General features: G+C 37.1%; 1 protein-coding gene across 1 annotated transcript; it reads left to right on the forward strand.

Annotated features, from left to right (window-relative positions):
- The first annotated feature begins 3,087 nt into the window (after positions 1 to 3,087).
- Positions 3,088 to 12,017, forward strand: LOC103713007 (syntaxin-22-like). The gene is made up of 7 exons (XM_008799753.3): positions 3,088 to 3,501; positions 8,082 to 8,175; positions 10,257 to 10,393; positions 10,683 to 10,757; positions 11,217 to 11,374; positions 11,454 to 11,554; positions 11,636 to 12,017. Exons 1-7 carry the CDS (start codon positions 3,314 to 3,316, stop codon positions 11,699 to 11,701), a joined length of 819 nt encoding a protein of 272 aa, XP_008797975.1. The 5' UTR covers positions 3,088 to 3,313; the 3' UTR covers positions 11,702 to 12,017.
- Positions 12,018 to 20,622: the final 8,605 nt, after the last annotated feature.

A 20,622-nucleotide genomic window follows, 5' to 3' on the forward strand; every position in this document is an offset into this window, starting at 1 on the left:
AATAAAGGGTAGTATTTGAGATTGGGGTTCAAATTCCACTCTCAAAAATTCCTTATGTTTTTCCCTTTTTTTTTTTAAATTTTCTATTTCATCATTTTCTTAGTTTTTTAAGCTGATAATTTTTTTATTTCATCATTTTCTTAGTTTTTTAGAGTTGATATTTTTTTTTATTTCATCTTTCTCTTAGTTTTTTAGAATTGATAATTTTTTATTTCTTCAACGTCAGTTTCTTGATCTTTGTTTCATAATCCGAATTTCCTCACTATTAGCTTATCTTGGCATATGTTCAAAACTACCCTCACTAATGTCTAGGCTTGCTCGGCATCACTTTTATTCCCACTCTCAACAATACCTTAGGTTTTTTTTTTCCCTTTTATAAAATTTTTTATTTCATCTTTTTCTTAGTTTTCTAGAGTTGATAATTTTTTTGTTTCATTCTTTTCTTAGTTGTTTAGAGTTGATAATCTGAATTTCTTCACCGCCAGCTTACCTTAACAAATATTTTTAACTTTTTAGTTTCTTTATCTTTGTTTCATAATCCGAATTTCCTCACTATCAACTTATCTTAATAGATATGTAAAAGTTTTCTTGCTTGATCTCTAAGCAGGGTATATGTTCAAAATCACCCTCAACAATGTCTAGCTTGTTTGGCATCACTTTTATATTATATTTTTATTTTAAAATAGAATAACAGAAATTAAGATAAAAATTGATGCTATTATTTTTATTTTCTATTTTTTGAAAAATTATTTTTATTATTTTTAAAAAATGAAAGTAAGGAATTATTACTTTATATATGTTCAAAAATAAAAAAACTTAAACTTTTTACCATTACTACCGACACTGCCACTATCACCCCCATCCCTCCACTACCGTTACAATCATTGCTTTTACCTTTGCCACCGCCACTAGTACCACCACCATTGTGGCTACCTTTACCATACCACCGCCACCATCATCGCTACCTCCATCATATTGCCAGTTTCGTCACCATCCCCTATTAAGGCTACTTATATACTATCACTGCCATTGCTATTGCCTCCACCATATAGCTGGTACTATTATCACCCGACCACTGTCACCATGACCATCGCGTCCGCTTTATCGCTAGTGTCCCTGCCACCACCACTATCACCACTTCCTGCCATACCATCGTCATCTTCACCATATTTATATGTTTCAAATAATTAACTATACCAAATATGTTTACATTTTTATTTTTTAAATAAAAGAAAGATTTTTAAAATTTGAAAAAAAAATGAATGGGATGCCAAACTTCATCTAGCTTTTTCCTTTTTTTTAAATTTTTTCTCTTTGTCTTTTAAGTTTTGGTGGCTAAGTGGTGATAATCTAAATTTCCTCACCATTAGCATACCTTAACAGATATTGTTAAAGTTTTAGTTGCTTGATCTCTAAGCGTTTGGCTCCAGTTTTCTTGCATGGCAACAGTGGATAACAAAGTTATGGTCCAAAGGGCGCCTTTTTTTTCCTTTTTTTAATCTTTTCCTCCTTTCCTTTCCAGTTTTGGCAATTGAGAAAATTTTGTTTCTAATTCAAAAGGCCATGGATTCAAATCTCAATCTCAACAATGCCTTAGCTTTTTTTTTTGGGGTTCTTTTCCTCCTGTCCTTTTTAGTTTTGGTAGTTTCTTCCCCATCATATTAACTTAGCAAGTACTATTATTTTTAGTTGCTTGATCTCTAAATTTGTTGCTTCAAGTTTCTTGCAAGGCAACAGTCTACAATAAGCTAAAGATCCAAAGAGCATGGATTCTTATTTGTTACCTCCTTTCCTTTTAGTTTTGGCATCTAAGTGTTGATATTCTAAATCTCTTCACTGTTAATCTACCTTAATAGATGTTCTTTCTTCACCATCCATCACTGCACTCCCTGTGACTCATAAGAGAGCTTTCTATAGGATTTTGGTCCATAATCAATCTTCTAGGTTCTAAGATGCAAAATTTGAGGTTCTATATTACAATACTTTATGTTACTCGACACTATAGATTCTTGGAAAAGCAAATATTGTTGGATGTCGCTTGTAAGCAAAGAGAGAACAAGATCATTTAGAAAGAAATAGGAAACAAAATTGAAACCCAAACAAAAAAATCAGATAATTGAAAGAGAGTTAGAAATATTCTTGATTTTGTTCCAAATTCTTTCAAAAATTAAAAAATAGCTTTTTTCCGATTATACAGAATAAATCATTCGTTGAAATTACGAAGACAGAAGTGATAGAGGATTCACTATCCTTCTTTTTTGATTTATTTTTTTGGATCCATTAGGGATCATAAAAAAGGGCAGAATATAATGCTTTTAGTTTTTGTTCTTGTGGTAACCTATTTCGATTTTTCTTCTTCCTTTGAATAAAGCAATATTTTGTTAGCAAGATCCAAAAAAATAATGAAACTTTTAAAATCCAATACTTTCAAAAAAAAAAAAGATTTATTGCTTTAAAGTTGAAACAATGAATAGAAATAATTTTTAAAATATTTCGATCTATCGTCAATCTCCATGCACCATTTCACTAATTTATAAAAAAAATAAACACGCGAAGAGTAGCAATGCCAAACAAGCCCTAAAATTTCAGCAAGCACAATAGTGCTCGCATTGTGGCCGTCCATTTGCGTATTATAAAATAACATCAATCATTCATTTACCTTATGTAAATCAATCATTTTTCTCTAGTTAAAACTCTTTATCTGTCATTGCTCTGATATCCAGAAATTTATATTTCTCGTGTCCGGCAAGGCCCTAATGCAACCCTGCGAAGCTCCAATCACCGTTGATCGCGGAAGAATTCATTTGCTGGATCCTCCTGCACCGTCCGATCATATAAGCCGTTACATCATACTCGATATCCACGTAGCCTCAACAGGCTTCTCGGCGACCGATTCCGACGCACGGAATTCAGTTGGGCCCCACGTGCTACGTGTAGGATTATAATTTGCTCTCGAGCTGTACCCTGAATGCGCCCCGGCAGCTGATCGGTACTGTTGCCGAGTCAGAGAGCACCGTTTGGGACCGTCAGATCGGTGGGCCATCACGCGACCCCGTTAAGTAGATCCCCCTTCTCTCTCGAGGCCTCCTCTTCCGTATTTGCTGGCCTCTTCCTTTCCTCGGCCGATTCGTCGACCCTTTCAATCGAGGCAATATAAATAAGAATTGGGGGAAAAGAACGAGAGTCCTTCTCTAATTCTCTTTAATTTCCACCGTCGTCTCCTTCCTCGATTTGTTGGGGTCCGGGTTTGGGTCGATTTTATCCTTCTTCGTCTTCGTTTTTGGAGGAGGATTTGAGGAAGGGGCGAGAGAGGATGAGCTTCGAGGATGTGGAAGCGGGGCGGCCGCTGGCGGGGCGGAGGGATCTGGTGAACGGGAGGCAGGACCCGACGCAGGCGGTGGCCGCAGGCGTCTTCCAGATCAACACCGCCGTCGCCACCTTCCAGCGCCTCGTCAACACCCTCGGCACCCCCAAGGACACCGCCGAGCTCCGAGAGAAGCTGTGAGGATCATCTTCGCTTTATTTAATTAGCTTTTTTTTTTCCTTTTGGTTTTGTATTGTTTTGGAACTATATTGGTTTCTAGGATTTATATGCCTCATATTTTGATCCAGAAGACATCCTGATTGTTGATTGTCATCGTAATGTCTATCGTTGCCTATTTGATTATCAGCTTTCTTGAATCAAGATTTGGGAGTAGTAGATTTGTTTTTTTTTTAAAAAAAAAAATATCATTTTTTTTCTTTCTGCTGGATCCTCAATGTTCGTGATCTTTTAGCTATGGTCATATACCTGTTGGATATTCATCAGGAAAATTATGAATTGCGATGTCTTTGCACAAAGGTTGTAGGTTTCATTAGTTAAAAGCTAGATTCATTTATATCTTTTGTTTCTTTGTGTGCGAGTATTGTTTTTCTGCTCATGTCTTTAAGTTATTTTGGCCTTCAAGATCCTTCGAGATGGTCATGGATGGGACTGTAGATTGCTAAAGGGTAACAGAACTTATAATTGGATAACCATAATATTGAGGACAAAGTGGACACACTTATCCTCCACTGTAGACTCAAAAACGTTATTATTTTTTTTCTCATTTCCTTTTATATGTTAAACTGAGAGTTTTAGTTTTTGTCTTGCCATTTATATCAAGGAAAAGCTGTAGTGTTGGGGCTTAGTCTTCGTTATGAATACAGGCATTTCTCTTGGCGACAGCTTGAGAGTTTAAAAATGGGCTATGAGAGAATTTTGATAGACATAATTACGAAAGGGTAGAAAATGATGTCATGGCTCAGGTGTTGGAAGTAGTAGAGAGCACATAATGTCTAGAGAATGTTAATAAATGTGGGTGAGAACTGGAGGCCTGCTAGAGATTTGAGAACTTACGACTTAGATGTTACTCTTTGGTTTCAATGTTCAGATTTTTGGTACACTCAGTCCCTATGAGAGTGAGCCTTAGTGCAATGGTAGGTTGCTCTATTTGTCCTGGAGGTCATGGATTCAAAATACGGAAATAGCCTCTCTACATGTTGGAGTAAAGCTGCATACATCTGACCCTCTTCAGACCCTGCAATGGCGGAAGCCTCGTGCACTGGCCACCCTTTTTGGTACAGTTTATCCCTATGCATAGATGGATATAATGTCATCATATTCTTGGTAAACCTAAGTAATTGGAAACTCCATTTTCTTGACGTATAGTATTGCTGTGTCACAAAGGCCATATAAAAATGAGAACGACATGCCTCAGCAAGATAATAAATATTTTATCTTAATTATAATTTTTCAAGATATAAAATATTTAAAATCTTGAAAATGATGTGGTGCACATAATAGCCTTTTGTGGTACATGTGCAAATGATAGCCTTTACTAGTCGTAACACATATATAAGAACGGTTATATATATTTATGCTGCAATGGAGGTGTTTCGACACCGGTATACTGATTATATGGTGTCTTAGTGCTCAATTCAAAACCATCTATTTAACCTGATGCAGGTATGCTTGGATTAGCTTAGAGTAGTCTAGGATAAGGGCTCAGGGGTAGGTTGTTAACTTAAAATATTTGGTTTATACATGGTTCAAGTATGGTACGTGTTCAATAAAATTTTGTCTTAATTAGCTAAAACCAACTTTTGAAACCCTTATCGACTTTATCATGAGATCGGACTGATTGCATCTACCATACAGCTATATCTTGATAAATAGATTTTTGCCCTCTAGTGTTGTAACTTAGGTCAGGGCTTAACTTGATCCAGTCCATTATGCTTGCATGTTGAATATTTGAATGATAATCTATTTCAAGTCAAGTTCTAAAAGTTTTAATAGGTTAGAAATGACAAACTTTAATAAGAGAGATTAAATTGATATCTAAATCGTAAAGCTTATTCTAGTTTTGCCCTTATTCTTGTTAAGGATGTCACAGTGAGTTGTTATTTGCTGTGTTGTCATTCTAAATGGACTCTTTGGAGTTGTTCAGAGTTGTTGAGTAATACTATTAAGGCTGCAAATGGGTTGGGTTGACCCGTGACCTGACCCGAAATTTTGGACCCTGGGGCCGGGTCTGATTCTAAAATTGGATCTGTTCTATTTTTCTGATCGGATCTAGATTTACTGAATCTCGACCCGACCCGGACCCAACCCGACATTTTTTTTTGGGTTAATTTTGGATCGTTTATCTAACGATCCGATCCGAACTTAAATTATCCGTTTGGGCCCGCAGCCCGTAGGCTCACGGTTTACGAAGTTTTTTTTTTAAAATAAACAAAAGGAAGGAAAAGCAAAAAGAGGTGGGAGGAGTGTTACAGCAGTACTTGTCGCCACTCCACTCCCCATCTGTTCTACGAAGCCTCCCCACTCCCCATTCCCCATTGCGGGATGTCATATCGCCCTTAATGTTGATGGGATGACACCCCACTCCCCACTCCCCACTCACAGTTTGCAGCTCCCGTGAGGCTAGTTGTACTCTTTATTTGTCACAGGTGTTCGGTTGGTGAATGGGATTGTAAGTTTGTTTTTTGGTAATTTGGATTGGTAGAGGGACAGCTCACCTATATGAATAGTGGTGGGAGGACATGCGGCTTGTACAGCTAAAAGATGGCACGGAGAAAATGCCTAGAAGAGCTCGGGCTGTAGGATTGGGAAAATGGTCATATTTGCAGCATGGGCGGATGTTGTGTATGAGCTACTGGCTAGTAGTACGTTACTCTTTCTAGTTGTTGGGACTTTCTTCACATGTATCTAATATTTGCCTACTTACCCAAATTTTGGGAGTACATTAATTAAAGAAAGTTTTTATGACCGTTGCAGCCGAACGTTTCGAGATATTTTCGTAGTTTGGGAGGGCCCGACTCGGACCCAAATTTTTTGGTCGGGTCTGGATTATACATGCACCCTACCCGAATGACCCGTTGGGTCAAAAAATGTAGCCATGAACCCAATCGGATCCGATCTGATTGTCAATCGGGTCGGGTCTGGGTCCACAATTAAGATCCGAACAAGAAACCGGGTCGGATCGGGGTCACTTAGGACCCGACCCGACCCGACCCGCGATTGGGTTGGGTCTAGGTCCACAATTATGATCCGAACAAGAAACCGGGTCGGTCGGGGTCACTTAAGACCCGACTCGACCCATTTGCACCCCTAATTACTATCTGTTGCTTGCGGATTTTTGAGGACTAGCATTTAAGCCAAGTGCCCAGCATTGCGACTTTTTATAAGAAATCTCAAGTTAATCATTATACTTTTTCAGGTGATATTTTGAGGAAACTCTAGAAAGTATGAGTTATTTGGTTCTTTTGTCTAATTGCTTTTGATATTGATAGCTTATGGAGATTGATGAGACATCATGTATGTTTGGCATACTAGCGGCTTCAATGTTGAGAATGTGATCCTTTATGAGAACCTATTGTCTGGTCATACTCTCTTTCTTTTCTACTTCCCCATGTTTGCTGTCTTGGGTCTTTAGAACTTTTATACACCATTATAATTTTAATTTTTTTTCTTGTTGTTTAAATTTGCCTTTAAGACGAGTATTTCTAGATATGGCCTATGTTACCTGGACCTTTTGATTTTAGCCTAGGGTACCTGCACCCAACACTTAAACATGGACATTGGTATGCACTTAGACAGAGTGTTAAATTCTTGGGTAGTAAAAAGGATCCGATGCTTGGACATGCACCCTCACTTGACACACAAACTTGAGTCCATGTAACATAGGAGGTGGTGTAACGTTTGAGTCATGTTGAATGGTCTGCAATTAAACTTTTGAGGGAGCTTGTGAGGAGACAATTAAGGTGAAAACATTTCTCTTTCTTGATGCCCTTAAGTGTCACCAGTTTTTGTTGACGTTCATTTGTATGTTAGTTGTTTTTCAGCTTCCATTTTAATCACCCATTATGGCAAATACAGACATGGACAAATTCATGAAAATTTTTTCTAGACCTCAATACTTTCCCAATTTACTCATTAGATTTGATATTACAGAATCTCGATTATGCATAACCTTACTCATTCCTTTTTACTAATTTGTAAAGTATCTAATCCTTATATATTAAAATTTTACAACATCAATTTCTCTTCAAGGAGTCTACTAGTATTTGTAACAATCATTGCTATAATGCTAATGTTCCATGGTTATGTGAAATAGCCGCATTCTGGTTTCTTTTCATCCGCTTTTGTACGAAAAGTATGTCGACAAAATTTATCTCACTTTTTTTTTGAGGTATGAGCACAACACATCTACTCTTTTTTCTGAACTTGTAATGGATATTATGACGTCCTTATTATACTTCTCCGATGCCACATCTTCTGGCCCTTTTTTATAAATCTTATCTTCAATTTTTCGTGAAGCTCCTTTTCAGGTTATGCAGTTTTACAGGTTTTAATGCTTCACCTTTATCGTGGTTTCATTTTGTTGTGCAACATATATTGTATGAGTATCTGAAATGCTTGGACAACACCTTTTCTCCAGACTTATGGTTTCTTTTCCTTTCAAATTTGCACCTTTCTAACACCTTCTTTTGTTTTGATTTAGAAAGTTTAAATGCCATTTGCTTGATGAGCCTAGTTTGATTAATTTATTTGCTGGCAGGCATAAGACAAGGTTACATATTGGACAACTTGTGAAAGATACATCAGCCAAACTTAAACAAGCTAGCGAGACAGATCATCTAGCTGAAGTTAGCGTGAGTGTTTATTACATATTCTCGTTGAACTGTTTGATTCATCCATCTCATCTTGGGATGTATGTTAGAATTTATAACAGTTTTAAAACTCCTCAGCTTTCCATTCAAGTAGGACTCAAAAGGTTCATCAGATTGTATCTTGCACCTTCTACCTAAATTAATAGGCTCGTGTGAAAAATTTGGTTTTAACCTGACTTTGGCTTTAATGTTCTGTGGTGGAGCTATGTTTAGGCGGATTACACCTGAGGCACAACTGAATCGGTTGTGCTGTAGTTTAGGTACCGTTCAATTTTGCTCGACTAAGCCTGACCTAAACCCATCACCTTGGATTTGACTTGGACTAGAAATGTACCAACTTGTGTAATTTCAGTGTCTTGGTTGGCCTGAAATTGTGATACATCTTTGTCTTCCTGATTTATTTTCATCCTTACCAAATGTTTAAATCAGATTGAGGAAAATGAGTTTTGAAGAGTTCACAGATGTATGAAACTCCATTCAACAGAATTGAGAATAGTATTTAGTTTTAAACGACAAAATGAATGCACGACTGTGAACCTTTCCCCCTATTTCTCAGTGATCCAGGTATCCTAATGATTTTGCTTCACATGTATTGACAGAGTTCTTTGCCAGGCCTTATGAAGTCTTTTAAAATTGTCCTATTACTATTGGGGAATAAAGTATGACCATCGAAGTTTCTTTTTTCAAAGTTGGAGAGATTTTTTATTAACAAATGGGTTGAGAAAGGAGCAGCCTCTCATATTGATCAGAGTAAAGCATGCTTTACTAACAGCAGCACCTGCTGTGGGCTTTATTGACTAACGAGTTCTCTGTCGCTATCTGTCTAGAAGATTGTTAAAACGTTTTTTTTCCTAGTTTAAGGGGGAGATAGTTGAATAATGTTGCTTATGCCTTGAGCGGCTGAGTTAGCTGTATTTAAGCTGGACGATCTGGCCGGCACTTGTGTCATAATCATGACCTTGCACACCTAGTGTGATTGCAGACTCACTTTCATGCTAATGGAGTCACATGAGAAAACTCTTGTCACAAACAATCTCTACAACCATAATAGTTCTTTATAATACTGATGCAGAATAAAAAAAGAGAGAAAAGTAGAGGTACCGCAGAATGTTCTGAAGAAAAAATTTAATAAACAATTAAAAACACTATATTTTTTATCCTTCCATTTGTATTTTGGAATAAAAAATACTGAATAGTGATGTGTTACACCTTTTTCCTTTAAACAAGTACTTTGTGTCTCACCTTATACTTGAGCAAAGCCCTGGTCTAAGCTTATTCGGTATCAATGTACTGGTGGAATTATGTCATATCCTTCAAAAATATGTCATGTTAAGTTGTTTAGGCCGTGTTTGTGGTTGTGAATAAGGAATATATTGAATAAGTTGTCTTGTTTCTCTGTATTCGTCTGTATTCGACTTTATCCTGTTTTTACATGAATAAGTCTGTAATTCTGTATGGTTGGAAACTGTGAAGAAACTGGAACAGCTGCAAACGTTAGTTGGCTGGATAGGTTGAAATAATTGTGTAGCCGTTAACTTTTTGGCAATTAGAGATGAATTAAAACTCTCTCAAGAATCGAACAAAGTTGCTTGACCCTCCTGCTGACCGAATAGATTTATGCAGGTTAATGTGGTAATGTACCCATTAAAGTTATTCCAATTCAAGGCAAATATAACTTTGCTGTTTCCCTGATTAAGTCCCTTATTCAGCAGTTATTCGTGGTTTATCTGCAAACCATAGACAGCTTCAGTAATTAATTGCGCTAATTGATCTTTTAGTTGTTAAACCTATTAAAGAGCTAGGTGATGGTTGTGCTCTTGATTTGTAATTCATGAGCTTGTGCTTGTCAAATGATATAATGGCCATCGATTGTAATTTCCAGTGCATAATGTTTAACTTATTATGACATGATTGCTGCTGCTCTTAAACTTTCAGATACATAGAGGCGAAACACATTATATATTTCCTTCAGTCTAATACGACCTTTCGAACTATTGAACTACATGTCATGGTGACTTTGCCCTGAATTTTGTGTTTCTTAGAAATTGAGTTTCTAACTGCAGGCAAGCAAAAAAATAGCCGATGCAAAGCTTGCAAAAGATTTCCAAGCAGTTCTGAAAGAGTTTCAGAAAGCTCAAAGGCTTGCAGCTGAGAGAGAAACTGCTTATGCCCCATTTGTTCCCCAAGCAGTTCCTTCAAGGTACATTAGTTGGACTGATATACTCAGTCAGCTTGTATAGGTGGTCTCAAAATTTTATCATAATGATTGTCAGTCATGTGTATGTGTGTGTTTTGGGTTGTATCAAGCTATTTGACATAAAATTTATGTATTTTCATGAATTTTCGTTAGTAACTTGTAGCTGTCATTAGTAATTTGTCTATTTTCAATGCTGAATGCCTGCTTATTACGTTATCATTACATGATACACATTTTGATCTATATGCCTTGCTGATCATGTCATTGATGTACCCTGTTTATTTTTTTGCAGCTATACAGCAAGTGAGATAGATGTCAATGTTGATAAAACACCCGAACAGCGGGCTCTGCTTGTGGAATCCAGGAGGTGAGCAAGTCTTTCAATTTTATTCTTTGATGCATAATAATATATGTTTGAGTAAGTTTGTGAAATGATCATGCTTGGCACAAGACATCCATGGTACTTGATATTTAAACACCTCTAGATGCTGGGCCAGATATTTTTTGGCACCGGCGCCTTGCACATGCAACTTTTGAATTTCTTTCATTTCTTTTTAAATTCATTTTTCCAGCATTTTGGGAATCCAGCTGCCTGAGCAAAATTCTGTATTCTTGCTCTTTCTTGACATTATCAATGTTTATGAATTCAACTTCTCGCTTTTGTGAATTTTTGATTATTGATCACTTACAGTTTTGAGATAGCTGCCATCTAACTCCCGGATACAAATCATCACCCATTGGCATCTTCTCTGACATGCATCTCTGACAATTCTAAACTGATTTTGGAGATTTGTTATTTTAATTTTAATTTTATGTGGCATTGTAGGCAAGAGGTATTGCAATTGGACAATGAAATTGTCTTCAATGAAGCCATCATTGAGGAGAGAGAACAAGGCATACAGGAGATTCAGCAGCAGATCGGTGAGGTGAATGAAATTTTCAAAGACCTTGCTGTGTTGGTTCATGACCAAGGAGTGATGATTGGTAAGTTGTACATCCTAGCATTGCCATCTGAAAGTAAATTGAAGCTAATTGACTAATGTTTCTATGTCACCTGCGGCAGATGATATCGACTCAAACATCGAGAACTCCCGGGCAGCGACTGCACAGGCAAAGACTCAACTTGCAAAAGCATCCAAAACACAAAAGTCCAATTCATCTCTGGTATGTCTAATCTGCCTAATATATCAAATTTTAATATGTTGTAGCACCCTTTTCATGACCCGGTGTTCTTGATTTGAGCAGACATGCTTGCTCGTAGTAATCTTTGGGGTGGTGCTGCTCATTGTGTTCATAGTCCTTGCAGCATGATCATCCAAAGTGGAAGTCACATCTGATCAACGGTTCCAACAAAAATTATCTGAGATATTATGTATGCTCTCCGGTAGTGTGGTAATCTTGGCCTAGTAGCGATTGTGGTATATCGATATCTCGTTGATGTTAACTAGTATATATATAATTCCGAGTGGTTTTTGGTGATGAAAAATTGTTTCAGTTGGTTTGTCTTGTGGTGATTCCTTATCATGTTGTCTATGCAAGTGTAGGGCCTGCAATTGTCTGGACGACGAGCTAACAGCCGACTGTTTAATGTTTGATATATGCCAATAAAATCAATATTCTTTGATTATGTTTCTCTTTCAAGCTGAAAGGAACTCTTGAGGGCAAGGGAGATTCCGGCACTCTTGAAGCTTCCATTGTGTTATCAGCACCTGAGCCATCCATACTCCTGACACCATTTGTACTCGTCGTTGTTGCGTTTCCGGAATTATAATTATTCAAATATTGCTGTGGCGACCCAAAAATCTTACTGACTTTACAACAGATATGTGTAGGTTTCAGATTAGTCTGTTTATTGACATGGCACTTTATACGGTGCTAAAATGCATCTGCTTTTGGTTGCCAAGAATTTTTCAAAATTTTCAGTTTTTTTAGAAGATTTTTTACTAGTGGATCTCTATTTTTTTAAAAAAAAAGTTCTAGAAGTAGGAAGAAGCATTTGACCCAAATAGTGTAAAGGTGGATCTCACATTATGAATCGAGGATATATTTAATTTTTAATAAAAAAAATTTAAACTCTATTTTTGAAATTTTTCTATTTTTTTCTAGTTATCTTCCGAAAAATTCAAGTTGAGTGGATTGAAAAAAATTTTCCTTCTTTTTAATCGGATCAAGTTGGCATTAGAGCTTTGGTCCTCTGTTGATCTCAATATGATGCCTCAATCTTTAGGAGGCGGCGACACCTCTAACTAGGGATACAAATGGGTCGGGTCATGAGTGACCTTGATCCAATCTAGTTTCTTGTTCGGATCTTAATTTTGGATTTAGATCTAACTCAATAGAAGATCAGTTCGGGTCCACCGCTACAATTTTTGATCCAACGGATCATTCGGGTCGGGTCAATGTATAATCCAGACCCAACCTAAAAAATTCGGGTCTGATTTGGGTGCGGATTAGGGTTCGGTTCGGGATAACCCATCCATGGCTTCAAAACTTGTTTGCATCTCCGCGGAGTGCAGCCCGCGAGCCTAAATAATTTTACAGATTTGAGTCGGGTCGAGTCAAGTCATAGGATTGAAAATCAAAATTATCCAAATTTCAAATAGGCTAGGTCGAGTCGGATCTGAATTCAGTAAACCCAGACCTAATCCAGAAAATAGCATGGGTCCAATTTTAGGACTCGATCTGGCCCCACGGATCTCCAAAATGGGTCGGGTCCGGTCTAAGCGGGTCGGGTTGGGTCATGGGTCAACCCGACCGATTTGCAACCTTATCCTTAGCCATCTAGCCCAAATCCCATCGTTTAGAACCCCAAATGGGTTGATAAACTGAAATTTTTCTTTATGGGTAAGACTTTAACTAAGCATTGCTCTCTATCTAAAAAGAATCAAAGTGGAGCGACAAAAGATAGAGCTGATGTAAAAGTTGAGATCCACTTCAAGATTTTTAGCTTTTTCTAGAAAATTTATATTGGTGAAATTTATTTTAGGAAAGATAGTTCTACTAGAATTAGAAAGAGGTATTCGACCCAAATTATGTAACAGTAGACCTCACATTATGAATAAAGGCTATGACCTCATTTTTTTATCATTAATGACAGAAAAGGGGACTTAAGCCCTACCATCAAAACTCTTCTATCTTCTTCTAGTTATCTTTCGAGAGATTCGAGTTGAGCAGGTTGAAGAAAATCTTTCTTCTCTCCGATCGGATCAAGTTGGAATCAAAGCTCCAGTCTTTTATATCCATAGAGGCCTCTGTTCATGGTTTAGATGCATGAGCAATACAAGTAATTAGGAAAAGGGCTTTCTGTGTTTGATTAAGATGATTTCTTTTTTTTAAATCAGACAGTGTTTCGAGATCTAAGATATGACACCACGCCCTTTAGTGAGCGGTGTCCTTTCACAAAGAGAGAAAGAGAAGGTTTGTGGGGGCATATGTAGATTAGTAGATAAAATTTTGCATTGATGCATATAATATATTAAGAAAAATATAAATCTATTTATTGGAATTACCTTTGCGAGCTATAAACTAACAAGTTGATTTAAGTTTTATTATTATTATTATTTTTTCACACTTCTCAAACTTAAATTAAAATTCATTCAAGATCAATCCAAGCTCAGATAAATGTATCTAACAAAATCTAAACTTTATATACTATGAAATCAACTATTTGGATTTAATCCTTTGAATCTAGTCCTAGGATACAACTATAGAGATGTTGTGCTTGCCTTTCAATGGTCTCATTTTTCCTTTTCGATAAAATATTTATATAAAAAAGAAGCTTTAGGCTTTCTACTTCAGCCGCATATTATGCGTGCTAAACCTTCTTACAATTTTAAATCTTGATGTTAGTGCTGCATTATCTTCAAAGAATGTCCTTAGTATGATGTCTTTTCCTGTTTGTTTCGAGTAATTGCGACCAAAGTCTTAAGATGATTAATTTTTGACCTGAACTATGTATTAAAGCAGCTGCTGCATTTCTCCTTGGTATGCTGCATTTCTCCTGCTAGTATGGATCAAAGACGCATGTTTGGTGATCCTAAGACAAACGTTGTTATCACAGAAAGCAATACAGTGGTAATTGAAATCAGCAGACAATTATAGTTCTAATCAGATTCCTTTCCATGCATCCTAAGAGCCCCTGAATTTTTCTTCGTACTAAGAGGACCGAAATTTTACCCTGCATAGCCAAATTATGTAGTTGGATGTTAAGATGATCTTAAAGACTGTTATGATCAGATAAATTCTTTGATTGAGAAGACCAAGATAACATCTAGCTACCGAACAACTGCTTACAGAAAAGGCCTCAGTTCATAGAGGCCTCTGTTCATGGTTTAGATGCATGAGCAATACAAGCAATTAGAAAAAGGACTTTTTGTTGTTGATTAAGATGATTTCTTTTTTTTTAAAATCAGACAGTATTTCGAGATCTAAGATATGACACCACGCCCTTTAGTGAGCGGCGCCCTAGCATTCAAGCCCAAATTCTATCGTTTGGAGCTGGAAATGGGCGGGCAAACCGAAAGTTTCTTGACATCAAGTGCAGACACGTCGAAATGCATGTGCTTGCGCCATTGATTAAATGATATCACATGGTCTGCATCTCCTGTGATTCTGGATATCTGGCTCAAATGCCACTGCATCATGCTGCCGTTTGGACCTTTCCTTTTAGATGATACCACCTGCTGTCTACGTCTTCAGCTAGCTTTTGGTCTCACACCACACATGTGCATGTTCTTGGTGCGCCTCTCTCTTTATGTATTCCACCAACCATTAATGACTCGAGTTATGGTGATGCGACGGCAAAAAAACAAAGTTGGAAATATCCAAGTTATGGTCGGATCAAGCCTCTCCAGCAATCGTACTTGTTAGAGAAAAATTGAGTTGAACCAGATTGTTATACCTTTAAGATGAGATCGCATTCTTAGGACAGTGTATATCACATGCCTCGATACAGACAAGCTTCTTTCAATCTTCTAAATTTATTTTAGTGAATTATTTTTTTATAATACTATTATAAAATAACGATATAGCAATTTCTAGGTAATATATTTCCAACAGTCTAAGAACGTGATTCGAGATTACAATAAAAATTGTCATTTGATCATTTATCAAATTTAATTTAATTGCGTAGGACTAAATTTGGTTTTAATTATATAGAATTAGAAAGCTATAATTTTTTTTTACAAAGATCAGTCCTTTTATAAAATTATATTGCCCTAAAAATTGTGCAAGTAGATTTTTTGCAACTTTAAAAACCATATAAATTTTTTTGTAGATTTAAAATATTTATAGAATCTTTCTGCAACTTTAAAGCCTGTGCAGAAATTTTCTGTAGATTTAAAATATTTGTAGAAATTTTCTGCAATTTTAAAGTTGGTGCAGAAATTTTCTGCAAATTAAAAATTAATGTAGAAAATTACTATAGTCTTCAAATCGTGTAGATTTTCTGCATCTTTAAATTTTGTGCAAACTATTTTCTAAAATCTTTAAAATCTGTAAAAAAAACTCTAGCATCTTTAAAAACTGTGCATATCATTAGTTGTTTTTAAATACCTATTGCTGCTACTTTTAAAAAGGTGTAGAAATTATAAAGTAATTTTTTTTTTGTTATATTTCTTAGTATAGCAATTTAATTTTATTGTCATTATAGCTCTTTATTGTATTTATTTCAAAACCAAGAATCTAACTTAAAACTTTATGGATAAAAAAAGTAGTAACAAAAAGATGAACCGGCATATCTGTATTCGTTATAAATTTATAAGACAACTCAAAAAGAATAATGCCATTTTCTTGGAATTTATCAAATATAAGAAAAACATGGCAGATGAATTAACCAAGGGTTTGTATAGAAGTGAAGTCCTAGAATCATCGAAGGGGATGGGGCTTAAACCCATTATTTGGTCACCGACAGTAGATACCCAACCTCTATAATTGGAGATCCCATGAAGGAGGTTTAATGCTGTAGAAATGAAGTTGATTGAGTGATTGTGTCAGAGCACATTTTTTGAAGTATATCTCCTCCTATCCCTATGAGGAGTGCTCTTATCATTGACAAAAATATATATTGGAAATGTTGACTCATACTCTTAATAAGTTCAAGATAAAAAAATCTGTAGAGTATTAGGTCACAAATACTCTTGGAGGACTTACTATATGAGAAGTGTTGTATAGGCCACGACTAAAAGCTTGGGTTAATCCTAATAAACTTCTCGAAAAATAATTTTCCAACAAGTACAAGGAGCAACTTTCTGCTCCATCCATTGGTTGTTCATGGCCACAAGAAGGGACAAGGTTGCTTCTATCTGTCTTTTCTCTTGGGGAAAACCCAGGAGGAAATGTAAAACTTTATCTTGGCATGTGCTATTCAATTATGTTGATTGAGATTGTCAGAACCAAGTCACTCACCACCTTAAATATTGCCACATATACATTGATGGTGCATACTAAGACATGCTTAGCTTATTCTGACTCCTCTAATGCAAGGCTTGCAAAGGCTCTCATGGCCTTTCTCCCATAAAAAAAACAGAGGTGCATTGTTCCTCAAATGGACTAGCTTAACTTTAGATTGAAATATTTAAGCCTTCTCAGCCTCAGTCTTCATTTGGTTGAAGTAGTAGGAAGGATTGACTAACGTATGTGGAATAGGTCTGGAGCAAAACGCCAGAATAAATTAGAGTAAACCCAGTCCACCCTTCTCATGGAGTAAGTTTATCCTGGATAAAATCCGGTTCGCTGGGGAAAAGTTTGCAGACAATAAACCAGAGCAAAATGCTGCAGCAAGGGTCTCTCCAGAAGAATCAATGCCTTGTTGCATCAATCAGCAATTCCAAAGAATCCATTGGCTTCCACACAAATTTATTGCAGCTTCCATCCTGAACTTTAACCAACTTGTTCAAAGGAACCAAGTGGGTCGTCTCCTATGAGTTTATTCCAAGATCTTTTGGTGTCATGTCTCTTTTTTTTTCAATATAAATGGCATCTTTTTTAACCTAAAGGTCTCTAGATCGCCAGTTTTTCAAACGGAGACCACTTTTGCAACCATCAGTAGAAGCATCTCATTTGGCAATCATACAATTTGTATCTTATCAAAAATTATTCCCATGTAACTAGTTTTTTCCTTTTTTTTTTTGGAGCAAATTACTTCGTTCGGAGGAAACTGACACTTAGAACGCCTAAATATAGTGTGATCGATCAGCTTGTTTGAAGGTAGTTATCGCAACACCTACAATTGTTTGCTTAGTTGGTTCAAAGGTGTATCCTTCGTGCATAAGAAGGATTCACCTTCCTTCGCACGAATCCACCATTGGATTTGAGAGCTGTGCTGAGGATGAATGACCTGATTCGAATCACTTTGAGATCGGTGCGATAGGGATCCGATGGTTGTTTCGCACAAAGGAAGGAGAATCCTTCTTTCTGGCGAAAGATGCAACCCCGTCTCCAGTTGGTTGGCACCTCTTCCCTAGGAGCTTGCCCCAAATCATAGATGTTGCTCAAAAAGAAGGAACTCATCACGATTCCCTTGAGTAGTAGAACAATCTTTCGCAACATGATTCTCTAATTGAAGAAATCTCTATTCTCAAGCTTAGTCTAAGTTAGAGCTACTTCATTTCCCTTACAATGCATGATTAAACATCTCCGAAGATCTAATTCACTCCGGTGGTGACAATAATTGGCATTTCTTAGGGCTTTAGAACTGCCTATATGCAATAGGTTGATCAGACTGAGGTAGAAGAAAATTAAACAGCATACTAAAATGTGAGTGTTAATAAGGCATTTTTTTGGATGTGAAAAGTAAGGCATCTGCTTAATTAGGTGCAATGGCATGTGTTGTCAGAGCAATGTTTAAGTCAGACAAGATTTTGAGGAATAAAGGAGAAAAGAATAATGTAGAATTATATGAGATACATACCTGATATTCTAAGCCTCTTTTTATGTGAGGTTGGTCTCTACAAGGTCCCAAGTCAAGTGGAGAACTATTTTTAGGCTATTCTTATCTAGATCAACCTAGAAATACGAGTCCAATTAAAACATATCCTCTGCAATGCCACGTGTTAATCTATGATTAGTTGGCTAGATTTGGGCCACATCAGCATGCATACAGTTTCACCATTACCAATAGTCTTGCTTTCCCCTGCTTCCTTGGGTACACCCTTATGCTTTTAATTGGCAACAACTTCACTTCAATACAAATTTGCCCGAGATGCCTCATAGTGTGTTACATCTCTAATTAAAACATGATCAATCACAATTGAAGTGTAGTATAAATTAGGTAATAAAGGGTTCAGAAAAGATATAGTTGTAGATAAAAATAATTTCTCCAGGCCCTTCCACTCCCCAAATAGGATGCTGTAAAAATGCTCATATGGCTTCTATTGGTCTAGAGTCCTGTTATAACTAAACAACTGATAGCACCCTTCAGATAGTAAATTTTCATTATTCCATTTTGATTCTTTGGAATCCAACATCTTGCATAAGAAACGGAGGAATCCAGATGCCCCAAGACCTTTGGAATACCATCAAAATAATCCCTTCTAGAATATCATTTTCTCTTCTTGATGGATGACATAGTCGCATTACAAAGTTTAAGATCATTGGACCGAAGGATCATAGCTGTTTTCCTTTAATGGACTTCCAACAACCTGCCAATAGTATCCACAAAAGCATCCAAGGTAGCTTTGACAAATCTGCTGTCAAACTAATAAGAAAAAGAACTTTACACAGCTAGGCATGGAGAGGGCAACAAGTTGACAAGGGAGCCCACCAAATGCTCCCCCATCAAGACCAACACATCTCAGTTGAAGAGAAAACACTGGGCATCTGTGGATGGAAACCAACTCCTTTCTTGTTTGGACTGGAATGAATACAAGGAGATTCTTTTTGACTCAAATGCCTAATCTGCTGAAGGATCAGGTCCTTCTTATATAAATCTTTCAACAGCTAGCTATTTCCACTTTTTTACAGACTAATCCTTATCCCCGGAGAAAGGCGACTAATCTACTAGCTTTCGAGGTGACACATGTCTATCGAAAAGCTAATAATGCTGCAGACTGGATGACGATATACGTGGCTAATCATACGAGAACTATACTGCGGACTGCTTCATCGGATATTCTTTCTGATTTGTTAAATATTTTGTTTTCAGATTCCCACTTTTGTATTTATAATATATTAGTAGAATAAATCCGATTTTTCACCCAAAAAAAAAAATCCCTCATCTTAATCTTCTCCAAGCATAGCATGAGAGGGGAAGAATAAACAATGTGGGAGATAAGGATCAGGTGTTTGAAGCAGAACACCACAAGTGGTAAAGACCCATCTGGTATGTTTTCAATAGGTACTAAAGGCAGTGGTAAAGACCCATCCTGTCAGCTGTGTTTGAAAAAAAAATATTTGACATCAGTTTTTATACTCCACTACAATTTCAATTCGTCTTCTGTAACTTTAAAAATCACCACAGTGAGGCCTCCATAAGGATGCTTAGTGGCTAAGGATTTAAAAAGGTGGTCCTTCATAATTAGGACAAAGCTTGATGGTTATGGTTGTAGGAAGTCAAATTTTTTCTTCACGTTGCAAGGAGGAACCTTAGGGTTTTCAGGGACTAGTGAAGCCCACGTCACATTGCGTGGGGAATTCATTAGGTAGCAAATTGGAATGTCAAGCAAGCCTGTGCCTTTTGTGTAAGGCCATGGTCTTTCTTAGATGCGCTTTAGACCTAACAAATGAAAGTTGGAAACAAAAGAGAAAGGAGAAGGACATCCACAATGTTTTCTTTGCTTGGGGTGGCATTCCACCTCCCTCACGAGAAAGCCGTGTCTTACACAAAAAACAAATATCCAGGCCATGCACCTGAATCAATCTCCTAAATAAGTAAAGGAGGGCTTGCCCGCCACCTGTAGTTCCACGCAAGCATCTTCATTCTTCTACATGGGACAAAGGGGGATTCTACTCCTCACCACTCAGAGTCCCCATCCCAAGCTTCCCTTGTTGGGTTGGCTGACTATTCGAGCCCCCATCCATCACCCCCACTGCAACTCTGCCTTCACCCTCCTCACCATTGTTCTATGCTCCTCCGGTTCAGTGGAGGAGGATCGGTTAAGTTGCCCACTAACAGACCCAAATCCACTACGGAAAGGGCCAACACCTATGAGGCCCCAAAAGCCAGAGAAGTTGCCCCGTCATCGCCGGCGGAGTGCCGAGAGGTGCTGGAACCACTGGCTTGTGCACCAGGGTCT

The sequence above is a fragment of the Phoenix dactylifera genome, chromosome 6 (assembly GCF_051530095.1).
Source record: "Phoenix dactylifera cultivar Ajwa chromosome 6, Ajwa_hap1_PhDact_Kaust_v1.1, whole genome shotgun sequence".
Lineage (NCBI taxonomy): Eukaryota > Viridiplantae > Streptophyta > Magnoliopsida > Arecales > Arecaceae > Phoenix > Phoenix dactylifera.